The sequence below is a fragment of the Lontra canadensis genome, unplaced genomic scaffold (assembly GCF_010015895.1).
Source record: "Lontra canadensis isolate GAN:19392208 unplaced genomic scaffold, GSC_riverotter_1.0 scaffold36, whole genome shotgun sequence".
Lineage (NCBI taxonomy): Eukaryota > Metazoa > Chordata > Mammalia > Carnivora > Mustelidae > Lontra > Lontra canadensis.
In genome coordinates, this window is record NW_022631030.1 from 7,436,417 (window position 1) to 7,449,411 (window position 12,995).

The 12,995-nt window shown below is 43.4% G+C and overlaps 1 protein-coding gene across 1 annotated transcript in view; it reads right to left on the bottom strand.

Moving 5' to 3' along the window:
• Window positions 1-2,467: 2,467 nt before the first annotated feature.
• The window catches only part of CLMP (CXADR like membrane protein), a 95,958-nt gene continuing 85,430 nt past the window's right edge, over window positions 2,468-12,995 (bottom strand). Inside the window, exons 4-8 of the mRNA XM_032868772.1 lie at window positions 6,734-6,935; window positions 5,953-6,120; window positions 5,341-5,463; window positions 4,235-4,376; window positions 2,468-3,194 (exon numbers count right to left, since the gene is read on the bottom strand). Of these exons, the coding sequence (XP_032724663.1) occupies window positions 2,930-3,194; window positions 4,235-4,376; window positions 5,341-5,463; window positions 5,953-6,120; window positions 6,734-6,935 (900 nt within the window). The 3' untranslated portion in view covers window positions 2,468-2,929. The remainder of the gene's footprint in view (window positions 3,195-4,234; window positions 4,377-5,340; window positions 5,464-5,952; window positions 6,121-6,733; window positions 6,936-12,995) is intronic.

The window sequence follows — 12,995 nt, forward strand, 5'->3', positions numbered from 1 at the left end:
GGTATCACCTTATTTATTTTTTAATTGCTGATACAGATACATCTGTAATAAATATTTGGTTTTTGTGATCAAATACAGTCTCAATTACAAGGCAACTTAGAAGTTAAAATATAAACAGCTTAACACCAGAAATGAAGCAAAATTCTATGTCTTTTTGCAACAGCAACTCTGAAGTTATTTTTATACAGTGTTAACAACAAGGGCATCGACTTCATTATTTTCCAAATTTAAGTTTGGTTTATATATTTTATTGAAACGGTTATTCTCCAAACATTCACATCATTCCATCGGTATCTTCTTCCCACAAACATTTCTTCTACTTTTTAGCTAACTTACTTTTTTTGTTTGTTTCATATTAAAGGATCAAATTTATTTGACTTAAAGTTAATAGAATATGGTTTGAAGCCAGTAGTGTCTCAAAACTTTATCTTAAGCCCAGAGCTTGCCATATCTGAACCCAAAAACCTGACTCTAAGAGAAGTGCACTGTCATTGCTAAAACTTCACCTTATCAGTCGGAATTTTCAATTCCTTAGAATTTCTCAGATTTTAGGTAGTTACCTGCTTTGTGAATTTTTCTGTAGATTTCCAGTGTGAATAGATGTCCAAAATCTGGATATTCAACTGGTATTCTAGCCTTTTAATAACTAACTTGTTTAAATAACCTAAATCTCCATATCATGCAAAGGGGACTGATTCCTGCTTTCAAAGGCATATACAGGAAACCTTGGGTTCAAAGGTAGTAAATAATGATAAGAGCAAATTGCTTGTGATGGTACAGCCGCAGCCTCCATAGTGTACTTGTTTGGCTCAGGTACTCTAGAAATGAGAATTCTCAGAGTTACATAGCAGAGGTGATAGGTTACCACACTACTAGAAAAATAAAAAAGAGTATGGAAGGGGTTTCTATCTTACAATGAGGCAGTGTTAGTATAAGAAGCATTCCAAATATGCCAGCCTTCTTAAATTAATAGCAGACATTCCTTGTATCACTTCCTCAATGTCTCTTATTTCCCAGCTTTTTTTTTTTTTTAAGAGGAAGACAAACCTCAGATTACAATTTTCACCCGAGCATAAACCCCCATTTCTTAAAGAACCTTAGAGGGAAATGCATTTGCACTATATGAGGACTGTTTCATGAGAATTAAACGTAGAAATGAAAAACCAGAGAAGTGGGGCCAAATCCCAGATCTCCCTTTTCCGTTCAAGCATCTGATTTCACTTTTAGAAAAAAAGTTTCATCTCTAGATTCATCATGGCTTTCTCTTTACTGTAACTTGCTGCCCTTTTAATAATAAATATTTGCACCAATGGTGATCTGTTGACATTTGCCCTAAGGTCCTTGCAGGGCTATTTCAGATCTACCGTTCTTGCCATAGGATGAATTTGACTCACAGAATAGTCACCACTATTAAAAAGGCAAGTTCTTGTCTTGGAAGCTGCTGCTTTTCTTTTTTATTTCTCACACACCTTTCTTCCATGAATCAACTCTTTGATGGTAATCCTGGTGAATCACTTCTGTTCATTGTTTCCAAGTTGGTGACAATTTGAATGTTAGCAGTCACTAATCCAGCCCTGTTCTGCCACCCAGGAGTTATCCTCACCATCCCTTCCCTAAATAAAATTCCCTTTCCTTCCAGACCTGGACTTCCTCAGACGCTGGGAAATTACTGAATTTCTCTGTCTCTCAGGAGGGAATGATTATGACATACTTATAATGCCATTAGGAAACGTTGACGATCCCTGATCTTTTTGATAATTTAAGGCCTAGAATTATCAAAAGTCCCAGGTTCACATCCTTCTCCTAAAATGAAAGAAATGGAGGAAACTCCAAGTTTGGTGTAATAATAAGATTATTCTCAACATATTAAGAGAAAACTGATCTAAGCTCCCTTTCTAGTTTAATCAGTCTTAAAATGCTGATTTCGTATGTTCTCAGAAAAGAATGCAATGATCTGTCAGATGACCTTTTAGCAACTCTGAAAGATCTTTCTCTAAAAGACTTCTAAGAACATTGTCAAATGACACACAGTGAATGTTTTTTTTTGCTCCAGAGATCCAGCAGGAAGGTCCTCAGAGGCGTCTGATTTGAGGGACAATCCACAATTATTCCAGCATGTATTTCTGATATCTGTCAGTAACCCTCTGAACATCATTAAGACAGAAAGTTCTTCACAGTCCCCTATCACACATTTTGAATTCCTTTCTCAGTTCCCTTATAGTTGAATAGAAGTGGGAGGTTAGTAGTGGATAGAGGGGGAGAAACTCAAATCATTCTTCACCTCCCACTAGTTCAATTCCTTGTGAAATTAATATCCAAGCCTTATGGTAAATGAAGTCAGGTCAGAAGAAATGTATTTCCTTTTTGAAATTTCTCAGAAGCAATGTGCCCCGTACATGGTGCAGCTAGGTGAAATGTAAGGCTGTGGGTTCCACTTGACTCTGAATAATCACAATAATCCAGTAGGTTTGCAGAAATGCATAGAAAATTTATGAACAACATCTCATTTCTTCTTGACAATGGTGAGCCGAAGTATTGATACAAAACATCTCAGGGGAGAAGTTTTAAGTGTGTTCAGTTCCCCTTTCCCCAACCTTTTCCACCCCAGGTCCTGGTCAACAAATACACAGATTTGGACCCCAGCTCTTCCCCACTCTGGTCTGGAGGCACCATGAGATGCCTTTTTGGAGAGGATCAGTTTACATCCTTTTTCCTGTTTGGTGTCCTATAAAGAAAGTGCTCACTTGAGTGGGTTTCATGCAATGCTCACTGCTACTGAAATGGCCTTTCATCTGGTTGGAGGGGGTTGTGTGGCTGGTGTCTGAGCTTCAAGGACTAGAAGCCTCCTAAGATCCTGACTCTGAGGAAAGCGTGGGAGTCAAGTCCACTCTAACTCAGACGGTTCAGAAGGCTCTGCTCTGGCTGGGGATCATGCTGGGTGCGGTTCTGCTTTGGTCAGGGTAGCATGGTGGACCTTCTTTGGTTCAGAACCCCTCCCCTCTGGCCCCACTAGGCTGTATGTGTGGGTGGCCAGCCCCGGCTGGGGCGCTGCTTCGGTCGACAGTGTCCGCTGGCTGCGTGAGGCACTATTTGCTGTGGAGCGTGTGGAGGAGGAACCCGAGCGCGAGCTCTGAGAGCCTGAGGAAGAGGAACTAGGTTTCACGAGGCGGGCTTTGGGGGCTTCCGCATCTTCCCTGAAGAGAAGAAAACAGCAGAGGTCAACTTTAATCCTGACAAGACCGCGATAGCTTCCACTATGGTTGCTTCCTTCTGAGGTTTCCCAATAAATTCCTCAAGCTGTAAACTTCACGTGATACCACGGGAAGGCAGCCATTTAGGGGATTGGGGACTTGCCCTGTCCCCGAGACTTCATGGCTGACTGACACACATGGACGTTTTCTTAGCCCCGAAGTCAACACTGTTACTCTGGGAGAGTAGGCACTTACCGCTGAGACGGAGTTGGGGTTTGTCTACAAAACCCCTTATTTATTTGTTTGTTTATTTTTTGGTGGGCAGCAAAGCAAGGTTTACTGAGGACTGCAAAGTGATAGTGCAAAGCTCCCAAGGAGGGAGAGGACCCCAGGGGGTTGCCCAACCCTTTTATATTTTTATTTTTTACTTTTTTAAGTCAGCTTCAGACCCTGTGTGGAGCCCAACGCGGGGCTTGAACTCACAACCCTGAGATCAAGAGTAACTGACTGTGCCCACCCAGGCATCCCTACATAAACCCATTCAGTGGCCCAGAGGTTATGCCCATTCTTTATCACAGGCACTGTATAAATGGAAGTGAATCAGAAGTAACATAAAGTTGATCTTTTAATTCTCAGCTGAGGATAGATAGTTTCACAATAAAGGCAAGATAAACCAGACCTTCTGTCCTTAAGCTGGAACTCCTTACCTAATCAGAATAATCATTTTAACAGATTCATAGTTAAGAGGAAATGGGAGGGGCACCTGGCTGGCTCAGTTGGTTAAGGTTAAGGGTCTGCCTCAGCTCAGGTCATGATATCAGGGGCCTGGGATTAAGCCCCAAATTGGGCTCCCTGCTGGGCAGGGAGTCTGCCCTATCCCTCTGCCTCTACCCTGTCACTCCCACCCCCACTGCTGCGTCCCTCTCAAATAAATAAAAAATCTTTAAAAAATATGAGGAAATGGGACATTTATGTTGGCTGGTCACTATAGAGCTAGCTCTGGAAAGGAAGTCTAGTAGAAGGGATGTTGAAGGGAGGTTTACCGAATTTCATTAGGTCTCTCTTCTTCCTCGTATCTCTCTTTGTCTTTCCTTCGGATCAGCAGCCACACCAAGAGGAAAATCAGCAGAGCTCCAGCCACCATGCCCGTCACTGCTCCTGCTATCATGCCGATGCTCTGTACATCTGTTTTCTCAGAAACAAAAGCAGAGGTAAAACGAAACATAAGCCAAGAAATACACGCACTCGGGGACCTGGGTGTCTCAGTCGTTAAGCATCTGCCTTCAGCTCAGGTTATGATCCCAGAGTCCTGGGATCGAGCCCCGCATTAGGCTCCCTGCTCAGCAGGAAGCCTGCTTCTCCCTCTCCCACTGCTTGTGTTCCCTCTCTCGCATGTCTCTCTCTGTCCAGTAAATAAATAAAATCTTAAAAAAAAAAAAGATACAAACTTAAAAAACATAAGCCCTGGGACGCGTGGCTGGTTTAATGGGTGAAGCATGTGACTCGAGTCTCAAGGACTCTTGATTTTGAGGTTGCGAGTTTGAGCCACATTGGGAATAGCATTTACTTAAACAAAAACATAAGCCCCGGACAGGGTGAGTATTTCCAGATCTTTCTATCTTCTTACCCTTGCTGTATGACCAACCCCCTCAATATCAAAAGGTAGCAGATCACGCCACCCCAAAATATGCCTCTGTGACATTAGGACTATTTTAAGCTGGTTTGTTTGAGGTAGGCTCCACACCCAAATTGGGGCTTGAACTCACGGCTCTGAGATCAAGAGTCTGTCCTCTACTGGCTAAGCCAGCCAGGTGCCCCACTTAAGCTGATTATCTCTAAGAAACAGCAGACACAGAGGAGAAGTTCTAGAAACAGAGTAAAAGTTACCCTTTTATAAGGGAAATTTATATTTATAAAGAAAATCTCCATTCGGTCCCCTCCTGGACATAAATTTCTTCAGGAAGCTGACAAATTCGCCCATGTTCCTAAACAGAATTAGCTACCTCAGTGCAACTACTGGATTTATTTTAGTGCTAGCCATGTCCTTCTGGAAATAAAGGTTTCAACCTTGACTTTCCTCTTCCTTGTGATTAAAAGTGTTTTACACGGAACCAATGGGAAAGCAGGAGCGAGCCTGTTGGATACTTACACCGTACAGTGACTCGCACCACACAGCTTTCCTTTCCAGCCTCGTTGCCCGCCGTGCACTGGTAGAGCCCAGAGGACGACATGGTGAGATTGTGCAGCAGAACTCGTCCAGGGTTACTGTAGTCTACACACAAGCAGAAGGATGACTGTAATCCTCTTAGTCACAGGGTCTCTGTCTACTGCTCACCTTACTGCATCATTGACCTAGGATTCTCTAATACAGTGTGGAAGGATGAAATGATCGATTTTTTTGGAATGTGGAAAGGAAGGTGAACATTCTTTGAAACTGCACATCCTCCAGACTTAACAAAAGACTGGGAATGTGGGAGGGACAGTAAGCATCGTAATTAGCTATCATGGATACCCGCTACATCTCCCCCTTGCTTCTGCCACTTTTATGTGCCATTTGAGGAAAGAAAAGACGGGTGGTTTTTCTTATTTTTTTGTTTGTTTGTTTGTTTTCTGTCCAGGTTGACGGATGAAAAATAGAAGCTCAAAGAGGTTCGGCAGTGCGTTCAAGGTCACATGGTGAGTTGCTGACCAAACGGGACTCCAAGTTCAAGGCTAGAGTACCATTCTGTTGTCTCAGCAGACTGGCGGAGAGATGACTTACCAATCCTGGACTTGGGAGGGAGACGCTCATCCTCTCCCTCCTTCTCCCGGAGTCGCTGCCAGTAATACATGATGGGCTTTGTGCCAGAGGCTGACTCACACTGCAGAGTGACGTCACTTCCTTCTGTCTGCTCTCCTTCCAACTCGCATTTGGGCTTTGATGGTCTCACTGGCAAAAGGAAAAAGCTTCAAAGATCACCAAACACCCGATTCAGTGGAAGACCCGTGTCCCGTTGAGCTGCTTCTCTAGCCATCTGTTACGGTCCACTGCTGAGTGGGTCTTTTGGTATGTAACCATGCTTTACAGCACCCCCAAAATACACCCTCCTCCACCCCCCTACACACACATACACCCCATCCCAGCACCTTCTGCCGGTGCCACTGTAATTTTCAGAGGCTGCCCCAGAAACTCCCTCGCCCCCTCTCAAGACACCTTTCAAAGTTGAGTGTGATTTTATTAATACTGAAACAGGGACAGAAACCCATTCACTTGGACGCAATTAAATAGAACTTAGTAGCTTTTGCTGCCAGAAACCAGAAATGGAGTTGAATTGTATCTGAGAGATGTAAGGTAAATACAAGAATGCCATTTAAACATGAGAGGATATTTAAACTTTGTAAGTGGGCTCCCATGGAAAATCGTGATTATTCTTTCTTCTTTCATTATGTCTAAAATGTAGAACGTACTTCTTCCCAGGAAACTGGACTATGGGGCATTTGGCTGTTCCTCACAGAGACCGTATTAATGAGATGGAGGTGTTTACCTTGGCACTCTAGCTTACCTAAGACTTTCAAGATGACATGACTCCACACGTAGCGCCCTGAATTCTTCACCTTGCAGCTGTACCGGCCCTCATCGCTGGGCTTCAGAGGCTCTATCTGCAGGGAGGCGTCTCCTGCCAAGAAATTGGAAGCAAAGGCCACTCGGCCCTTCTGCTCCTCTGTCAGGTTACTGTAGACATGACGGCTGGAGTAAGTGATCACCTGGGGGACAGACCAAGGCAGGGTGTCAAGCAGTGCGGATCTCGGCCTTCATCTTTTGCTGATGTCAAGATGAGGAAAGGGAACACTCCTAATGGAAGAAAGCAGTCATGCCCAAAGCTGATATCTAAGGGTCAAGAGACCTTTTGTTCTAAATGAAGTTAAAAGTACAACATGTTGGGGCGCCTGGGTGGCTCAGTGGGTTAAAGCCTCTGCTTTCAGCTCAGGTCATGATCCCAGGGTCCTGGGATAGAGCCCCGAGTTGGAATCTCTGCTTAGCAAGGAGCCTGCTTCCTCCTCTCTCTCTTTCTTTGTCTGCCTCTCTGCCTACTTGTGGTCTCTGTCAAATAAATAAATAAAATCTTAAAAAAAAAAAAAGATTTTAAAAGTACGACATGTTTGTCTAGGCCTCCTTCTCCTTCCCAAGATAATACCTCTTTTTGTGTGTGTAGCATTTTAATTACGAAGTAGTAATTGTTTCATTAAATGCTCAGAGCCATTTCATTTCATAGGTAAGGGATTTTTGCATTTGAATTACATGTTCAGTGTAGTTCACACAGCTAAGTCAAGGGAGGAAGGGAATGCATCATAAATGCATATAAGAGTATCAAGAGTTGGGGGCGCCTGGGTGGCTCAGCGGGTTAAGCCTCTGCCTTTGGCTCAGGTCATGATCTCAGGGTCCTGGGATCAAGCCCCACATCGGGCTCCCTGCTCAGCAGGAAGCCTGCTTCCCCCTCTCTCTCTGCCTACTTGTGATCTCTCTCTGTGTGTGAAATAAATACATAAATCTTTAAAAAAAAAAAAAGTATCAAGAGTTGACTGTGAGGAGATTTGGCAGAAAAGGATGGAGAAGAGATCTACCTTCCCCCTGCAAACCCCCCCTTTTTTTCTTTTTGAGAGAGAGAGCATGTAGGCTCTACAGCCAGCCCAGTGCAGAGCCCAACACAGAGCTTGATCCCACCACCTTGAGATCATGACCTCAGCCGGAATCAAGAGTCAGATGCTCAACAGACGGAACCACCCAGGTGTCCCTCCCCTGCATACCCTTTCTGACTTTTTAATTTCCCACCACCTGCATGTGAGCTATTCAAAATACGCTACACTCCTTTTGCTCAGCAATTTTACACCTGGTTTATTTCTCACATAGTGTTTTTGCAAGTTAAGTAGTTTCTCCCCTTCTCTGTGGTTTCACTTCCTGTGGTTTCAGTACCCGAGGTCCAGAAGCAGATGATCCTCCTTCTGCCATATTGTCAGAAGGCCAGCTGTGTGATAACACCGTGCACAATGCCTGTGTCGTCTCCCCACGCTCTGTCTCATCACAGAGGCACTGTATCATCTCACATCACAAGGCAAAGGGTGGGTATGGTACAATAAGATTTTCAAGGAGGGAGAGAAAAACCACATTCTCATAATTTTTAAATTATTTTATTAATTATTCTTAATTTCCTACTGTGCCTAATTTATTTATTTATTTTTTAAAAGATTTTATTTACTTGACAGACAGAGATCACAAGTAGGCAGAGAGGCAGGCAGAGAGAGAGGGGAAGCAGGCTCCCCACCAACCAGAAAGCCCAATGTGGGGCTCCATCCCAGGACCCTGGCACCATGACCTGAGCCAAAGGCAGAGGCTTTAACCCACTGAGCCACCCAGGTGCCCCTGTGCCTAATTTATAAATTAAACATTACCATAGGTATATACGTATAAAAGAAACATAGTATATATAGGATTTGGTACTATTCATGGTTTCAGGCATCCAGGGGTGATTTTGGAACATATCCTGCACAGATAAGAGGGTAATACTGTAGGCATTATCCCCATCTCACAGGTAAGTAGCAGAACCGGGATTTTGAAAATAACCATCTAAGGCCATTTAGGTCATGGTCAAGGTATACCAGTTACCTCCCACTTCCTATGGCCATCTGCATTCATTACACGGCTCATTAAGTCCTCTTCCAGAAAGTTTAGAAATGAAGGTGGAAAAGTGACACTATAAAATCAATCTGTTTTGTTCTTTTTTTTTTTAAGATTTTATTTATTTATTTGACAGAGAGAGAGATCACAAGTAGGCAGAGAGGCAGGCAGAGAGAAAGGGGGAAGCAGGCTCCCTGCTGAGCAGAGAGTCCGATGCGGGGCTCGATCCCAGGACCCTGAGATCATGACCTGAGCCAAAGGCAGAGGCCTAACCCACTCAGCCACCCAAGCACCCCAATCTGTTTTGTTCTTACAAAAGCGTGAAGTCCAGTCGAAGGGACTGGAAGAGTTAAAGAGTAGAAGTCAACGCTTAAAATTCAGGTCTGATACCAAGGACTTCATTATTCGGCTTTCCTTTTGGGAGGCTTCACTGCCGATTAGTAAGAGGAAGTCAGTTGGGAAAAGATTATATCCCTTCCTACCATAAAATATGTATGAGGTCATGTCTTTGTTTTCCCAGGCAGGGACACCAAAGTTTAGATTACTCTAACAACAACAACAACAACAAAATCCTGGAGCACCTGGCTGGCTCAAACGATACAGCATGCCAGTCTTGATCTTGGGATCGTGTGTTCAAGCCCCACTTTGGGAATGGAACCTACTTAAAAAGTAATAATAATAATCTTGAGTATTAGTGAAATTTCATCTGCCTGCATCATAGCCTATAGGCTTGGAGATTTTTTTCAGATTTTTAAATTTATTTTTTCAGAGTAAGAGATCGAGCAAGTGTGAGTGGGGTGAGGGGCAGAGGGAGAAGGAGACTCCCCACTGACGAGGACCCTGGGATCATGACCTGAGCTGAAGGCAGATGCTTAACCAACTGAGTCACTCCGGCGCTCTAGCCTACATGGTTCTGGAATCTTCCCTGGTTCTGTGTGTCCATCACCTCACTCCTATTAGTCACAAAAACTGTGCTGTTCTAGTCCACCAAGACCTCAAATTATATAACTTCAGCTTTGGCCATTCTGCCACTCAGCATATGCTTAAACTCATTTGATTTTAAATGTCAGCGAACAGTTATGGGACAACTGCTTCCCATCAAGTCACAGGGAAGCTATTCAGATGAGTAAAAAACCCTCTTCCTGTCTTCAAGTAATTTATAATCTAATGGGATTAGCAAGGAGAGAAGTATAAACATAGAAAAAGGATTAATGAACTTGAAATAGTATCAGAGAGAATGTCCCAGAAAAGTTGGAGGCATTTGAGTTAGGCTTTGCAAGACAAGCAGACTAAATGAGAGATGATAAAGTCAGGGAGAAGGCTGCGGGGAGCATTCCAGATACACAGAAGGACACTAAAAACAGGCACACAAGCATTCGGGAGTCTCCCGAGCACATTTCTAGCTGCAGCTGTTCAAATTGTTTCCCTCTGCTCAAGTCCTGAACTCCATCCTCAATCACGTGACGCCTTGCAACACATCAGATGCTTTCCTGAAAAGACTTGAACCCAGCCAATAAAATGTCCATCAGATCTCTCTCGATTATATCAAAATTCTTCAGTATCATCCATTTTGCCCTCACCATTTTTCTTTCTTTTTTTTTTTTTTTTAAGATTTTATTTATGTATTTGACCAAGAGAGATCACAAGTAGGCATAGAGGCAGGCGGAGAGAGAGGAGGAAGCAGGCTCCCTGTTGAGCAGAGAGCCTGATGTGGGGTCGATCCCAGGACCCTGAGATCATGATCTGAACGGAAGGTGAGGGTTAACCTACTGAGCCACCCAGGCACCCCACCCTTACCATCTTCCTGACAAATGTGTTTTTTCTTTTCTCTTCATGCTCTTTTTCATTGGCAAATTATTTATTGAGCTCACAGGCCAGAGTACTGTGCCAGGTGCTGGAAAACAAGCAGGGATAAGACCCAGCTCTTACCCTGTGGACTTCACAGTCTTCGGTGGGGAGGGGGGCAGGTGAGATGGGGGAAAAGAAAGTAAGAGAAAAGTAAAGGTAGACACTGTAGCTGATAATCAATTTAAGACATTTTCCGTTATCCAGCTTTGCCCACTCCCTTCAACCAGCACGGCTGCTGTGATAATTCTCATATCCTTATCTCTATCCTGACTCAGTTTTGAACTCTGGTTTACCACTTCCAGCTGTCTGGCAGTTGTGTATTTCTGCCCACTCCAATCTACCTTATTATATCACGATGTAAGTGGATGCCAAGTTAACAGTAACGTAAAACTCACATCAGCTCTTTTCCAGCTCAGAACTCTTCGTGGTTCCCTCTACCTCTGAATGAGGACAGGATTCAGTCTATAGTTCTCGGCATTGACTTCTGCGTTACCTTCCCAGTCCCATTTCCTCTTTTGTCCACCTCCCTGGGCACCGTCAGGTAACACTGCCTCCCTTTCTTTAGTATGATTCATGCCCTCTTGTACTCAATGCCTTTGCCCACTGCATTTTTCCATAGAGAAACTCCTTCTTCTCCATCTCTTGACATGAAGAACTCCTATTCATTCTTTCTGGGTGCCTTGGTGGCTCAGTCTATTAAGTGTCCAACTCTTGATTTCAGCCCAGGTCATGATCTCGGGGTCATGAGATCGAGCCCCTTGTTGGGTTCCATGCTCAGCAGGGAGTTTGCTTAGGATTCTCTCCCTCTGCCCCTCTCCCACTCCTTCTCTCTCTCTCTCCCCCCTGTATCTCCCTCTCAAATAAATAAATCTTCAAAAAAATAATAATTTCCTTTTATTCTTCTAAGTCCCAAATCAATCTTAACCTCTTACGAAACCTTCCAGGTTATGACACTCAGACTAATGGCCTCTTCCCTCCCCACTCCCAACTCTTTGCATCTTTGCAGCATTTTTATGAGAGGAGAAATGGTGAAAGACTTGGGCACATAGATTGCTAGATCCCCTTCCTATCATGCTGGGTGTGGACCAGGAGACCCTTGGGACATTCTGGCTATATATATGTCTGTTGCCCTTAATTGTCTTTGGCTAGGCTAGAATGCAATTCTGCAAGCCTTTATTGAATACACATTTACTGAAAACATACTCCGTGCTTAGCACTGTGCTAGAGATGATATCAATACAAAGAAAATTGTTTTGGGGCGCCTGGGTGGCTCAGTGGGTTAAAGCCTCTGCCTTCAGCTCAGGTCATGGTCCCAGGGTCCTAGGATGGAACCCCGCATAGGCTCTCTGCTCAGCGGGGAGCCGGCTTCCTCCTTTCTCTGCCTGCCTTTCCCGCCTACTTGTGATCTCTGTCAGATAAATAAATAAAATTTAAAAAAAAAGAAAAAGAAAATTGTTTTATGAAAGTGTTGAGGGCCAGGATGTGCCACCCAGAATAAGCCACTTTGCATGTGCATAAGAATTTCAAATACTAAAGGCATTTGAGTTCTTGAAGTTGCTTGACTTCAAAGCAGAGTCTCCTCTAAGAATTTAAGTGTAATAAATCCCCTCCTGAAAACAACTCTAATCTTTTCTTCTAGGAGACCAGAAATCAGCACCACACCCAGACAGACAAGATCACAAGCTAGCATATCTCTAGCATTCTAGCATCTCTAGCATATCTCGCACTCGTTCTTCTAAGGGCCCGTTTATCTTCCTCAAAGGTCGTTTTTCCCAAAGTGTCCTTCTTCCTCTTCTCTTTCCCCGACTAAGTTAGGTCTGTAGCCCAAATTCTAGCCACCCCTTGGAGTTACATCATCTGTGGGTACTTAATCTCACACGTTACCTACATGGTACACAGAAGTTAATAGACTTCTGTTTGTTTTTCTCCTATTAACCCTTCCCTTTGTTGTATACCTGAAACTAATATAATTGTTCTATGTCAAATATATCTCAGTAAAAAAATTTTATAAAATTTTTAAAGAGAGAAAACAAACCAACTAACAAAATCTGTCTTTTATTCGTCTCATTTACAGTGCCCCAGCTAGAAAACCTAGGAAGGGAAAGGGGAAAAAGATTTCCCCTCCTCCTACAGTTTTAAAAGAAAACTTAAAAAAAAAAGGGTAAAATTATGACTCTCATATACAAAGAAAATAAGCATGTGTCAAAGATTTTATTTAACTCATTAATAAATGATGGAACCAGAAAGATTTTACAACAGGTTCAAATGAGAATCAGACAAAGACTTGTAGTCTCCGTGGGACA